The sequence below is a fragment of the Desmodus rotundus genome, chromosome 7 (genome assembly GCF_022682495.2).
Source record: "Desmodus rotundus isolate HL8 chromosome 7, HLdesRot8A.1, whole genome shotgun sequence".
NCBI lineage: Eukaryota > Metazoa > Chordata > Mammalia > Chiroptera > Phyllostomidae > Desmodus > Desmodus rotundus.
In genome coordinates this window covers 134,060,336-134,072,355 of record NC_071393.1, presented here as the reverse complement: position 1 = coordinate 134,072,355, position 12,020 = coordinate 134,060,336, and the positions used below count along the sequence as shown (strand labels likewise).

Sequence of the window (12,020 nt, the reverse complement as noted above, 5' to 3'; positions counted from 1 at the left end):
CAATGCTAGCTTACATAATACCCTTTTCCCATTATTGATCTTAAAAAATCGTGTAAGTATGCAGAAACAAAAGTAGATCTGATTAAGTTAATAATGGGTCTCTTTTCCTTCCTTGATCTGGTTATTCCCTGTTATTAATTTTAAAACGGTTATTTGGCAAATCTGATGAATGTGTACACACCACAGGCAAATTATAGTCCCCAGGGGAAGAAAAAAATCTGTATATGAGACAGAATATAGTGTGAATCATATCTAATTTCAAATATTTTAATTTATATACTTTCATGATTATAGGTCAATACGAAATCCGCTTTTCAGATTTTATTTCATTACAGAATATATTTGATAAGGATACGTACAAACAGAGTCACCTTTCATACATATTGTTTACCAGTGCCCCGCCCCTGCAGCGCCGGAGGGTGTCACGAAAATGCTTCCCAGCATCGGGCTGAATTGGCCGTCTGAGCAACCAGGGCTGGTGAGTTCAGCTAGTTCAATTCCCTTACTTGCCTGGAACAAGCAAAAATCTTACTATTTGTTTCTAAGTCTGTTTATTACTCTTCTGTTTTAAAATCTGAGATACATTCCCCAATGTAAACAACACATTTCAGTCTGTCACACATCGAAATGGGTAAGGCCTTCTCGACAAACAGACGCCGCCCGCGTTCATGCACCAGAACGCAACCTCACTCGGTGGCGAGGCGAGCGGCCAGGCACCGAAGACAGGTCCAGGGGTACCTGGCACAGCCTCCTGGGCTTCTCCCGCTGCAGGTGTGTGGTATCTTTTCGACTTGGTCTACTTGGTCTTAAAATACAAATATACAATGTCCATAAGCATAAAATAGTAAAGCCTAGCCTTACATATTTATTATGAATCACTAAAATCCTATACAAGTATAATACCATATCATGCCAATTAATACACAGAGGAAGGCAGCCAAATGTCTCCATTCAGGGGCGCGAACGGGGACCGGGGGGCGCCGTCCATGAGGGTGTGCAGCGGCCGAGTGCATGGGGTCAGGCGGGCAGGCCGGCTAACTGGAGCTCCGAACTGCCTGTCCCCCCTGCGGAAACGGCAATCCGCCTCTGGCCCGCCAGCCTCCCGGAGGGAGAACTGAGTGAGGCCTTAGACAGAGTAACCAGGTAAAGCCATAGCTGCGGTCCCGACTCAGCTGTGCAGTGAGCTCCGCACACACTCAGTCCACCCCTCTGGGCCATCAGTCCACAGGGACCCCGATTCAGTACCGCATTAGCGTCATACACACTCGGCTCAGCAAGCTCGATGGCGAGAGAGGCAAGCCTATGTACAGTATTTGAAAAGGCATTCTGTGACCGATTTCGAAGAGTCCATAGAAAAGTTACGAAGGATATACCAATCTGCTGATGTCACTGTAATGTAAACCCTGGGGATTTTTTTACATCAAGTGTGTTTTATACATGGTACGACCAGAGACCTGAACTGCTGACCCGACGTGGCGCCCGCTGATCCGCTAAGCTAAGGTAACCGGTACAGGGCGTGGTTTCCTGAGGTTTGTGAGAACTTTGCAAACGAAACAGAAATCACAGTGACCGAGTGGGCGCCTCCCGGGCTGCTCGGCGCCCGTGGCCTCGCCGGCACTACACGACCCGCCACTGCATGATGCTTGTGTCTTTGCCGCCCGTGGAGATGAGGTGGCTGTCATCACAGAGGAACTCAACGTTGGTGACATGACTGCTGTGCCCGCTGTACACGTGGCTGGGAGCCTGGAGGCAGACACCGAGGAAGCTTAGTGCCAAGTGCACAGCTGGGAGCTGGAAAGGCTGGAGCTCTGCAGCGTTCCCGCATCCTCTGTCCTGCCCTCCCCTGGCTGCTCTCCTGGGTGTGGCGCTCTGTGCATGGGTCTGGTCAGGGACAGGCACGGGCAAGTGACTGTCCTGGGTGTGTATGTTCAGGCCCTGAGATGCCAGGGGTGGAGAGTGAGGGGTGTGCTGCCAGAGGAGGGTCAGGATAGGGAAGGACCAGGAGGGGCTGCCGTGCATTGGTGCTGGCTCAGCGCAGGGGGCTGGAGCATAGGGGAGGGGTGGGGCCCCAGAGGAAGCCGCAGAGGTAGGACAGCCAGGTCTAAGGACTTCATAGGGTGGGGGTTTCCTGGGGGGGGAAGGAAGCCCCTGAAGTGCTCTAGGGTTATGTCTGCACCTGTGACCAGTGGCATTCGCTGACGGGCCTTTTATTGAATTACCAGACAGCTCGGTCAGGCCAGAAATGCATCCCTGTTAAGGGTGAGAGTCTCGAGGACAGGTCCTTACCCGGAACTGCGAGCAAGGGTAAGAGAAGAGGTGCACTTTGCCGAAGTCATCGCCCGTCGACAGGAGTTTTTCCTCGTGGGCCCGACAGACGGCATTGATGTCGGTTCCGTCCGAGCCTTCTGGCCACACACCTGAAACCAAGAGCACAGACAGAGCCCTGGAAACCCCAGAAACACTGGGCCACGCTGCCTGGGGACTGCACTGAACTCTGGCCGAAATAAAGTCACCCAAGGCCCAGGTGTAGAGACCAGGGCCAAGAGCGCGCTCCATGTCCCTCCCGGCTTCTCCCTGTTCCCAAAGCGTCTGATGGGAAGCTGACTAGTCCTCAAGCATGCACTTTCCTAATTTTTCTTTTTTCTGGGTAACTCTTCACATCTGAGAGTCTCTCCAAAGAGCTTTTTAACCCTGGGTCTGAGTGTGCCTTTCAGGCATTACTTAGTGTCAGTTCTTGGTGGCTGCTGCTTGCTCTGTGACACCGGCAAGGGTAGGGGCCGTCTGCCGTGGATCGGGTGAGGCTGCAGCTCTGCTCCGGAGCCCTGTGCCCAGCCGGCCTGAAGCCGGGGCTGGGGGCGGCATCTCCTGACCATTGTTCCAGGAACCCTTTTTGGCCCCAGCAGCTCTGGGTCTGGTATGTGCATCAGTTTCTCCAGAGGTTCTGGAGTAAGCCTGGGGATCCTAGCATTTAATACCAGAAAATGATAAAATGCCAGCGCTAAGGAGATTTGTGAAATTCGGATCAAATTATTGACCTAAGATCTCAGAGAAAAAGGTGACAAATATTGCCTTTCCCCCTACCACATTGTAGCCATTTATTTCAGATCATTTGTGAATATATTCCTCATCGGAACTTTGAAAGAAGTGAAAGTTTCAGTTTAAGGGCCCTAAAGACGCAGTGGTAACTCAAACAAATGATATGTGTGTTGACTGAGTGCCATCTATCTAGGAAGTTTGGCGCGACCTCATGGGAAATTCTAGAGAATTACTCCAGGACCCATTTCACACAAGAGAAGAGGGTTCACGCCCATGTTCTGGCTCTGCTCGCCTGCCCCCTGGAGCTTCGGGGAGTCCTGGGGACTTCGCACAGCAGCACAGCACAGCACTTTGACAAAGCCGGTGACCACAGGGCTCCCAACTATTGGAGAAATACCCTAAAAGCAGACACGCCTTACAGTGAGCCCTGTGAGAGCTGCAGACACTCACCAAAGACATGGAATCCCAAAGTGCAGGTGTACGTAGCCCATTCGATGTCTCTCGTAGCTTCCACACTGACGACTTGCTTACAAGCAGAGGGAACCCCTGGAGAAAGCAAATGCAGGTCTGCTGACACCTGAGCAGAAGTCCCCTCCCCTCCCGGGCAGGGCTGGCCCGGCCCATCAGGGACTCACCTGCTACAGAGCCCTCAGGAGAGGGACAGGGGAACTGAGCTCACAGCTGGCACTGAGCCCAGCCCTGGGGCCGGGGAGGGCCCACCAGTCCTTTGCTTTCTTCCCATCTTCCTGTCTGGGTCTGTTCTGTGTACCCCCGCCATCTGGCTTCTTTTTTCTTTGACCATCTCTGGTTCCTAGGCCTCTACCTGCTCACCATACCCCAGAGCCCCTCGACACCACTCAGCCCCTGCCCCACACTCACACATGCGTGCGTGGACACCCCCTCCACAATCCCTTTAACACCAAGCTTATGGAAACCCGTCAGACCAAGGCCAATGCCTCCCAGGTGGTTTGGTTGTTCCCCAAGTGAGCTCTTGCTAGGGAAGTGGGAGACTGTCTGAGACGGGTCGAGACCCAGGGCCCAGCTGGAAAACCTTCCCTCTGATCCTGCCCTCGTCGGGCAGGGTGGTAGAAAGGACGGGGAGGGTCGATCACGGGAGGCATTTCCCCCTTTCCTCCACCACCTGCTGCCCTGCCTTTCCTGGGCTCAACTCATGGGTGACGCGGCCCCCCAACCAATGGCTCTAAATGCCTGTGGCTTCGTATCTGGGCCCTGACGTCCTTGTCCACAAAATGGGGTGAGCCTGAAAGTGCTGCAGCTCATTGAGGAGGTGCAGTGAGAGCACCTCACGCTTCAGTACCCCCAGCAGTGCAGCCAGGCCTTCTCGCGCCCTGCGACCCCGGTGCTGAGTCGGTGCTGGGCCCGGGCAGCCGCCTGGCGAGTGCTTGAGGAAGCAGAGCATGGCATGTCTCAGGCACTTTGTAGGTGCCAGCCATTACCGTCCTCTCCGTTCCTGGGTACAGATGCTGGCCACAGGGGTTGGGAGAGGAGGATGGGTTCCAGGGGCTGCCGTCCACCCAGGTGGGAGAGACTTCCTGGTCTGCCCAGTGGGGATGACATTACCACAGCTCCCTTCACACTGTGACAGCTCTGACCCCACTGTCTCCTGCCACGTCTTCCCCCCTCCAGCCTCTCTCTGCAGGGTGTGGCCTCCGCCTCCCCAGGGCCTTTGTCTCCTCCACTGGGGCGCAGGTCGGCCTGGTCTCCAGGCGACTCAGCGGTGGGAAGGTAGTGAGGGGCCGTCTAGCCCAAGGACTCTGTTTCACAGAGGGCGGAACCTAGCCCTGAGCTGCACAGGAAGTGGGTTTTTGCGGGAGGCCCGGCCTGCTCCTAGAGTAAACGAACTCCTGGGTGCTACTCACAGTAAAGGATTTCATAGTCTCCGGAATTCGACACGAGGAACTGTGAGTTCACAGACCAGTCCAGGTGAGTGATGAAGCTGGAGTGACCCTGGGGGAGAAGCGCATCGGCTGAGTTTCCTCGCCCCATAAATCTTGGCCCACAGCCTGCTGACGTAAGTAACTGCAGACGCATCTGGGAGGAGTAGGTGCGCTTACCGAGCACTTGCCAACGCGCGTGTACTTCCTCCCGTTGTCGCTGACTCCGTAGATGTAGATACAGTTGTCATGGGAGCCTATGGCTAAGAAGTTCCCATCTACAAAGATAGGACACAGTGCATTTCCACTGTCAGAAATAAACATTTGATCAAGTACAAGGGACAATGCCAGGTGCCACCAGAGATTTAGAAAAAATAGCCAAATGAATGAATTATTTCAAAGATGAACTATTTCAAAGAGAAAATTTGCTCTGAATGACTCCCATAAACACTTCTATGTTTTGAAAATCACACCTGAGCACATTCTTGCCCTTGTAAAACCCTCCCCTGGCCGCCCCCACCGTGAAGGGGTCGAGACTCAGGGCCTGAGTGGGGCCCACAGGGCCCTGCAGGACGTGGCCACATCATTCCTCACTGTGTTCTAGGGTCTCTCAGGCCTTGACATGGCCCCTCCCCTGCCTGCAAGGCCCTTCCTGCCTCAACTCCAGGCACGCTGCCCCCACACCCCTGCCCAATTCTATGAAAAGATCAACAAAATAGACACGTCTTTAACTAGACTGACTAACAAAGACAGAAGACACGAGTTACCGGAATCAAGAACACAGGAGGAGACTTCACTACCAAACTCAGAAAAATTAAAGGGATTACAAACAAATATGATGAACAATTTTATGCCAATAAATTAGACAACTTAGATGTAATGGAAAAATTACCAAAACTGACTTAAGAAGAAATCAAAACTTTGAACAATTGTGTAGCAAGCAAAGTAATTGAATTAGTAATTAAGTCCTTCCCACAAAGAAGAGCCCTGCCGGTCGCTGAACTCACATGACTTCTATCAAACATTTCATAAGGAGTGACCCCAATCCTTCATAAACGCTTTCGGGAAATGAACAGAGAAGGGGTGCTTTCCAGCTTCCTCTCCAGGCCAACGCAGTCTCACAGCTAAGCCAGCCCAACCACCACAAGGAAACTGCAGACCAACACCCCTCACGGGCGCGGATGCAGAATCCTTAACACAACATTAACAAACACAACCCAGCAATAGGGAAGAAGGGTTAGGTGTGACCACATGAGATTTGTACCGGGAATGCAAAGATGGCTTAACCTCTGAAAATTAACGTAATACAGCCTAGTAATAAAACAAAGGGCAAAAACCACATGATCATCGCAATGGGTACAGAAAAAAGCATTTGACACACTCTAACACCGATTCATGGTAAAAACTGAACAAATCAGGAACACAAGGGCCCTTCCTCATCCTGATAAAGAGCGCCCGATGCCGTACTAAACGATGAACGACTGTTTCCCTCTGAGACTGGGAGCGAGGCAGGGACCCGCTGTGCCGCTCCTGTCCTCCATCACGTTGGAGGTCCTAGCAAATGCAGTAGGGAAAAATGACGGCGCCCCGGTTCACAAGGGAGAGTGAAACCATCTTTGTTTGCAGAGGACATGCTCCCACACGAAGAAAATCCCAAAAAGTTTATGCACAAAAAACCCACTAAAACTAATAAAAGAGTTTAGAAAGGTCACAGATATAAGATCTATGTGCGAAAAAATAAATTTTATTTTTCTATGCTAGCAACGAACATTCTGAAGACCAAATTAAAAAAAAACTTCATTCACAATGGCATAAAAAGCAACTTAGGAAAAAGTTTAAGGAAGTGTAAGACTTGGCACTGAAAGCCCTAAAACATTGCTGATAAAATTAAAGATCTAGATGAGCGGAGAGACACTCTAGGCATTACAAGCCCCAATCTTGTAAAGATGGCAACTCCCCCCCCATGTTGATCTGTAAGTTCAACGTATTAAAATCTCGGTAGGTTTTTAAAATTAGGACTTGACAAGCTGATTCTAAAATTTATATAAAAATCATAAGGACCTAAAATAGCTAAAGCAATTTTGAAAAAGAACAACAAAGTTGGAGTAATTACACTATTCAATTTCAAAACTTACTCTAAAATTACAGTAATCAAAACTGTGTGGCACTGGTATATGGATAAATATATAGATGAACGAGACAGAACTGAGATTCTCAAAATAAACCTTTATATTTACTGTTAAGAGATTTTTGACAAAGGTGTCAAGATAGTCCAATAGGAAAAGAATTGCATTTTTAACAAATGCTGCTGGAACAACTGGGTATCTACATGCAGAATACATGAACTTGGACTCTTACCTCTCACCATCCACAAGCATTAACTCAAAATGGATCACAGACCTACCTACACGCGATGGCTAACACAATAGCCGTTCTCAAAGAAAGCACAGGAGAGACTCCTGCTGACCTTAACTATGACGCCATAAGCAGGATCCATGAAAGAAGAAAACTGATAAGCCAGACTTCATCAAAACTAGAGCTTCTGCTTCAAAAGAGCCCACTAAGGAAATAAAAAGACAAGTCATACACTGAGAGAAAGTGTCTGCAAATCACGTACCTGATAAAGAACTCATATACGGAATATAGAAAGAGTTCTTACAACTCAGTAGTAAAATCCAGTTAAAAATGGGCCAAATATTGGATATATTACTTCATCCAAGAAGATACAGACACGTGAAAAGATGCTTAACATCTCTGACAGTCTCCATAGAGACGTGACTTAAAACCACATGGGGTGCCCCTACACTTGCACTGGGAGGGCTCTGGTAACAAAATCAGACTGTGCCAGGTGTTGGTGAGGACGTGGGGAAGCCGGCGCCAGACACGTTGCTGGTGGGGACGTAAAAAGGCTCAGCCATGCTGGAAAGCAGGTGCATTTTTGTAAGATGTGAACGTAAATGTACCACACAATCCGCCGACTCCACACTGAGGACTTGCCCAGGATACGTGAAAACGAACGTCTACAAAAGGCAGGTACAACGACTGTCCTGTCCGTAGCAGCATCACTGATGGTAGCCGCGACACAGAAGCAACCAGAATGCCGGTCAACTGAAGGACGGGCCCAGTCAAGGTGGCCCACCCGGGGGAGGGGCACCGCCCAGGAGTTACAAAGGCGGGCACGGGGGTGCGAATGGTGGGAGGAGACCTGACCCGGGGTGGTGAACACCCAGTACAGTGTACAGATGACGTACTGCAGGACTGTGCGCCTGCAACCTGCATCATTTATTAACCAATGTCACCCGAAGACAGAAAAAAGGAATCACCTACTGATACATGCACAATAACCCGAGTTAACCTAAAAAACGTTATTCTAAGGAAAAGAAGCCGGACAGATGTCACAGGCTACAAGTTGTATGGCTCCACTGACACGAAATGTCCAGAGCAGGCCATTTACAAAGCGGCCCAGTGGCTCAGGGCGTGCCCGAGATGGGGGGTGCAGGTGGAGGTTGCTGTTGAGCAGGGAGGGAACTTTCTGGGGTGCTGAAAAGGCTCTAACATTGGATTGTGGCGAAGGCTGCACAGCTCTGTCATCTCCTAGGAACCAATGAGTTTTGCATGTTTAATGGGCAAATTATTGTATGTGAAACACACTTTAATAAAGCCGCTCAAAAAGAGTCTCATCTTTCTGAGACGCAGACAGCAACACTGACGGATGAAAGGAGGAGATGCCTACAAATTGCTACAAAATAACACAGAGGGGCAGTGGTGGGGCCGCAGGTGAACAGGGCAGGCCAGGGGTCAGCGACCACTGCAGCTGGGGTAAAGGCGAGGGCTTCGCTGTGCTCTTCTGTCCGGTTCTGCTGTGTGAAATTTTCCGTAACCGAGAGTTAAGAAAACACACAAGCACAGTGACTCATGAGGGAGAGCAAACCCTAAATGCCAGTGATGTGTGTTTAAATTTCTCTGTGAGGTGGCTTGTGACACTTCTTCCACGAAGACCCCGCACAGACTGTCGGGAACCTGCTGGGGTCGCACAGCGCTCAGCGCCCTGACCTGGTGAGTACCGCATGACGGACAGCTGCTCGTTCCCGTCCGTGTGCACGGTGACCAAGTCCCTCGTTTCCGTGTCGAACACAAACCACCTGTTGCAAATGTGAGACAAAGTGCAATAAGCTGTTTAGTGGGGAGTGACGTCACACTATTAGAAACTATTAACCTAAGAGCTTAATAAATACTCTGCATTTACTTAACAAGAAAGCTTGTTCCCAGCTCTTATTTAAAGAAAATTTCCTACATATGAGCATTTCCTAAAAAGGAACAGCACACTGGCGACTACTTGGAATGATTCAGTTACGAGGCTGGGACGGCGTTCCTTGGCCTTTGAGTGTTGTCACAGACATGAACAAGGAGAAACAGCCCTAGGAGGGGAAGTGGGACCAACACCTCCCACAGGCCTGCGGCCACAGGCAGTGGCGCGGGGCCCACCTGCACAGGTGAGGCAGGACCAGCCCAGGAGGCAGGGCTGGAACCACCTCAGGGGTGGTGAGGTACCCAGCTGTGCCGTGTCTGACCTCCGTGGATGCTGGCGTGCCACCAGCTGGGTGAGAGAAAGGATGGAGGGAATGAAAGAAGAGCGAGGAGAGGGGAAGTTCTCTGGGCTCAGTTTCCTCAGATGGAAGACCGGGATCAGGACTCAGAACCACCTTGCAGGCTGAGTGTCAAAGCTGTCACGTTGTAACAGGTGCAGAGGTGCTCTGTACCCCTAACAAGGATGCGGCACTCGGCAAATGTCCCGTGATGGAACGACTGTGCCCCCTGCCCGAGTGTCCTGCAGTGGTGGCAGTAACTGGGGCTTGTGTTCTCCGGAGTGGAAAGCCATGGGGCCTCCTGCTCCCGCAGTTCCCACTCAGACGCCATGTTCCATCAGCTTGTCCCCTGACCCAGCGCCGCTGTCTGAGCCTTCCATCTGGGGCCCAACTCCTGCTCCCACCCAGTGTGCCCGAGGACCCCTCGAAATCTGGATTTGGCTTGTAGGCGTTAATCCCTTGCCTCTGCGACATCCATTTCCCTTTCCTGTGCTGTTTGACCTTAACAGAGGTCAGAACATGAGGAGTAGAGAGAGTTGGCGGCCTTCGGAAAGTCCCGCTGAATTGGCGCATCAGGAGCTAAGCCTGGCCTGGGGACCAGAGAAGCGGGAGGCATAAATGGAGGGCAGGGATTGGGCTGAATGTTCCGTCTTGCCCCCAGAGGACAATGTCTGGGATTCTGAGTGTCCTGCCCTTGTCACCATGTCCCATCCCACTGCGCAGTCAGTGTGGAGAGGATGGCAGCAACTGGCTGTCCGCCCTTCAACAGAGCGGCTGGCCGGAAGCCTCAGCCTTCTCTAAGAGCGTTAAAGGGAAGGCAAGGGTGTGGCCCTGCACACATTCTCACGAAGGAGTCCCTTAGATACCAGGTGCCCAGCTCTTATGATACTGCTGCCGGTGACTCAGAAATGCTCGCCCCTTCTTTACACACACTCTGCAGTCACGACAGCACACTCGAGGTGGTGTGTTTTCTAGGGAGGAAGGGCAGGGGGAAATCACCAGAAATGTCTGAATTAAACCATCGGGGGCACCTGTCCTATGGCAAACAACAGAAGCTCATAGAACCACGACGACGAGGACCCTTGCACTCGCCTGCCGGATGCCCCAGCAGGCACTCTCTGCACCTCGTCCCCTCCACCGCCAGCACTGAGTGGCGAGGCAGCTTGTACTCCCACAATTTATAAAAGGAAGCAAACAGAGAGGTTATGCAACTGGCTCACAGACAGATGCACGGCTGCCAGGTGGAGAGGCTGGAGCTGCAGCACAGATCTGCTGCCTGGCCTGCCGGAGGTGCTGGGTCAGGACGTGTTCGCTGAGTCTAAGTAGGAGGTGCAGGATCTGGGCAGCTGCTACAATTTTGAAAGGGCAGCAGGAACAAGCATTTTAACATTCTTAGTGCCTGGAAATGCTTTCTTGCCTGATTCTGAAGTTGGGGCTCCTCCCACCCTGCAGAAGAGGGCTGGAGGCGCTGCTCATCCCATGACACTGGACACAAGTGTGTACCTGTGTGTGCATGTGTGAGCATACACATGTGCCTGTGTGTGCACGTGCACAAGTGTGCACATTTGTGGGCACGCTTCCAGGAGAGCAGGCCATGGCTTTCCTCAGATTCCCCAGGTCCGACATGTGAAGGACCCCTGTCTCAGTTTCCTTGAGTCTGACCTAATTGCTGGTCAGCAGACGCTGAAGATGCAGCCGAGAGCTGCTCCACACCTGCCCCGGCAACACAAGACAACACGCCTCTTTCCGTGACCTGTGAGCCACGCTGCTGTGGACTTACCTCCCGGTCAGTGTTCCGACTGCAACCACAGACCCTGAAGGATGAAAACCAGAAGACTGAGCTGGATCCTAAAATATTTTAAAGGAAGTGTAAATTGATGGCCAGGCACAGCACTACTGCATAAAAACACAGCACAGCCCTCGTCCCTCAGGGCCGCGCGGCCCCATTGAAAAACCTCTTTTCTCTCCAGAGAGAAAAATGTTTTCCTACTTGGACCAGGTATAGTCTTTCTGTTTCTGTCTTACATCCTTTCCTAGCTAAGCGGCCAGACAGCAGACCAAGAAGAGGCGCTCTTTCGCTGGGTCTTGGAGCCGTGCAGTGCCCCCCCCCACCCCCCGGGGCTGAATGGTGCACTCGCTCTGCCTGGACACGTGACCGCCGCCCCTGTCCAGCAGGCAGACACTGGGTGGGTGCAGATGCTCCGCAGCCCCAGCCAGGTCTGAGACGAGGAAGACACCTTCCAGGTTTTGGTCTGGTGGCCCACACGTGTGTGCAGTGCTAACTGATACAAGATGGAGTGTGGTCGACAGAAGAGGTGGAAACAGGCTGTGGGTCCCGGGGGCTGGGGGGAGGCAGACAAGGCCCGTCCAGGAAGAGCCATTACTGGTGACGGCGGAAGTGGACACACCAGGATTTTGGGGATTGGGTGTTCATGGGACAACAACATGGTTGAAGAGGTGGACGCGGCCCAGCTGAGAAATGGCAGGCGGGTTTCTGGTGCAG

The 12,020-nt window shown here is 51.8% G+C and overlaps 1 protein-coding gene across 4 annotated transcripts in view; it reads right to left on the bottom strand.

The window, feature by feature from the left end:
* Positions 1-231: 231 nt before the first annotated feature.
* Positions 232-12,020, bottom strand: part of EML1 (EMAP like 1) — a 142,270-nt gene continuing 130,481 nt past the window's right edge. For all 4 annotated transcript variants that reach the window (XM_053928210.2, XM_024567658.3, XM_053928208.2 and 1 more), the window contains 7 exons: positions 11,298-11,365; positions 8,985-9,073; positions 5,112-5,209; positions 4,917-5,004; positions 3,487-3,582; positions 2,287-2,417; positions 232-1,743 (listed from right to left, as the gene is read on the bottom strand). In XM_053928210.2, the coding sequence (XP_053784185.1) occupies positions 1,618-1,743; positions 2,287-2,417; positions 3,487-3,582; positions 4,917-5,004; positions 5,112-5,209; positions 8,985-9,073; positions 11,298-11,365 (696 nt within the window). In that variant the 3' untranslated portion in view covers positions 232-1,617. The remainder of the gene's footprint in view (positions 1,744-2,286; positions 2,418-3,486; positions 3,583-4,916; positions 5,005-5,111; positions 5,210-8,984; positions 9,074-11,297; positions 11,366-12,020) is intronic.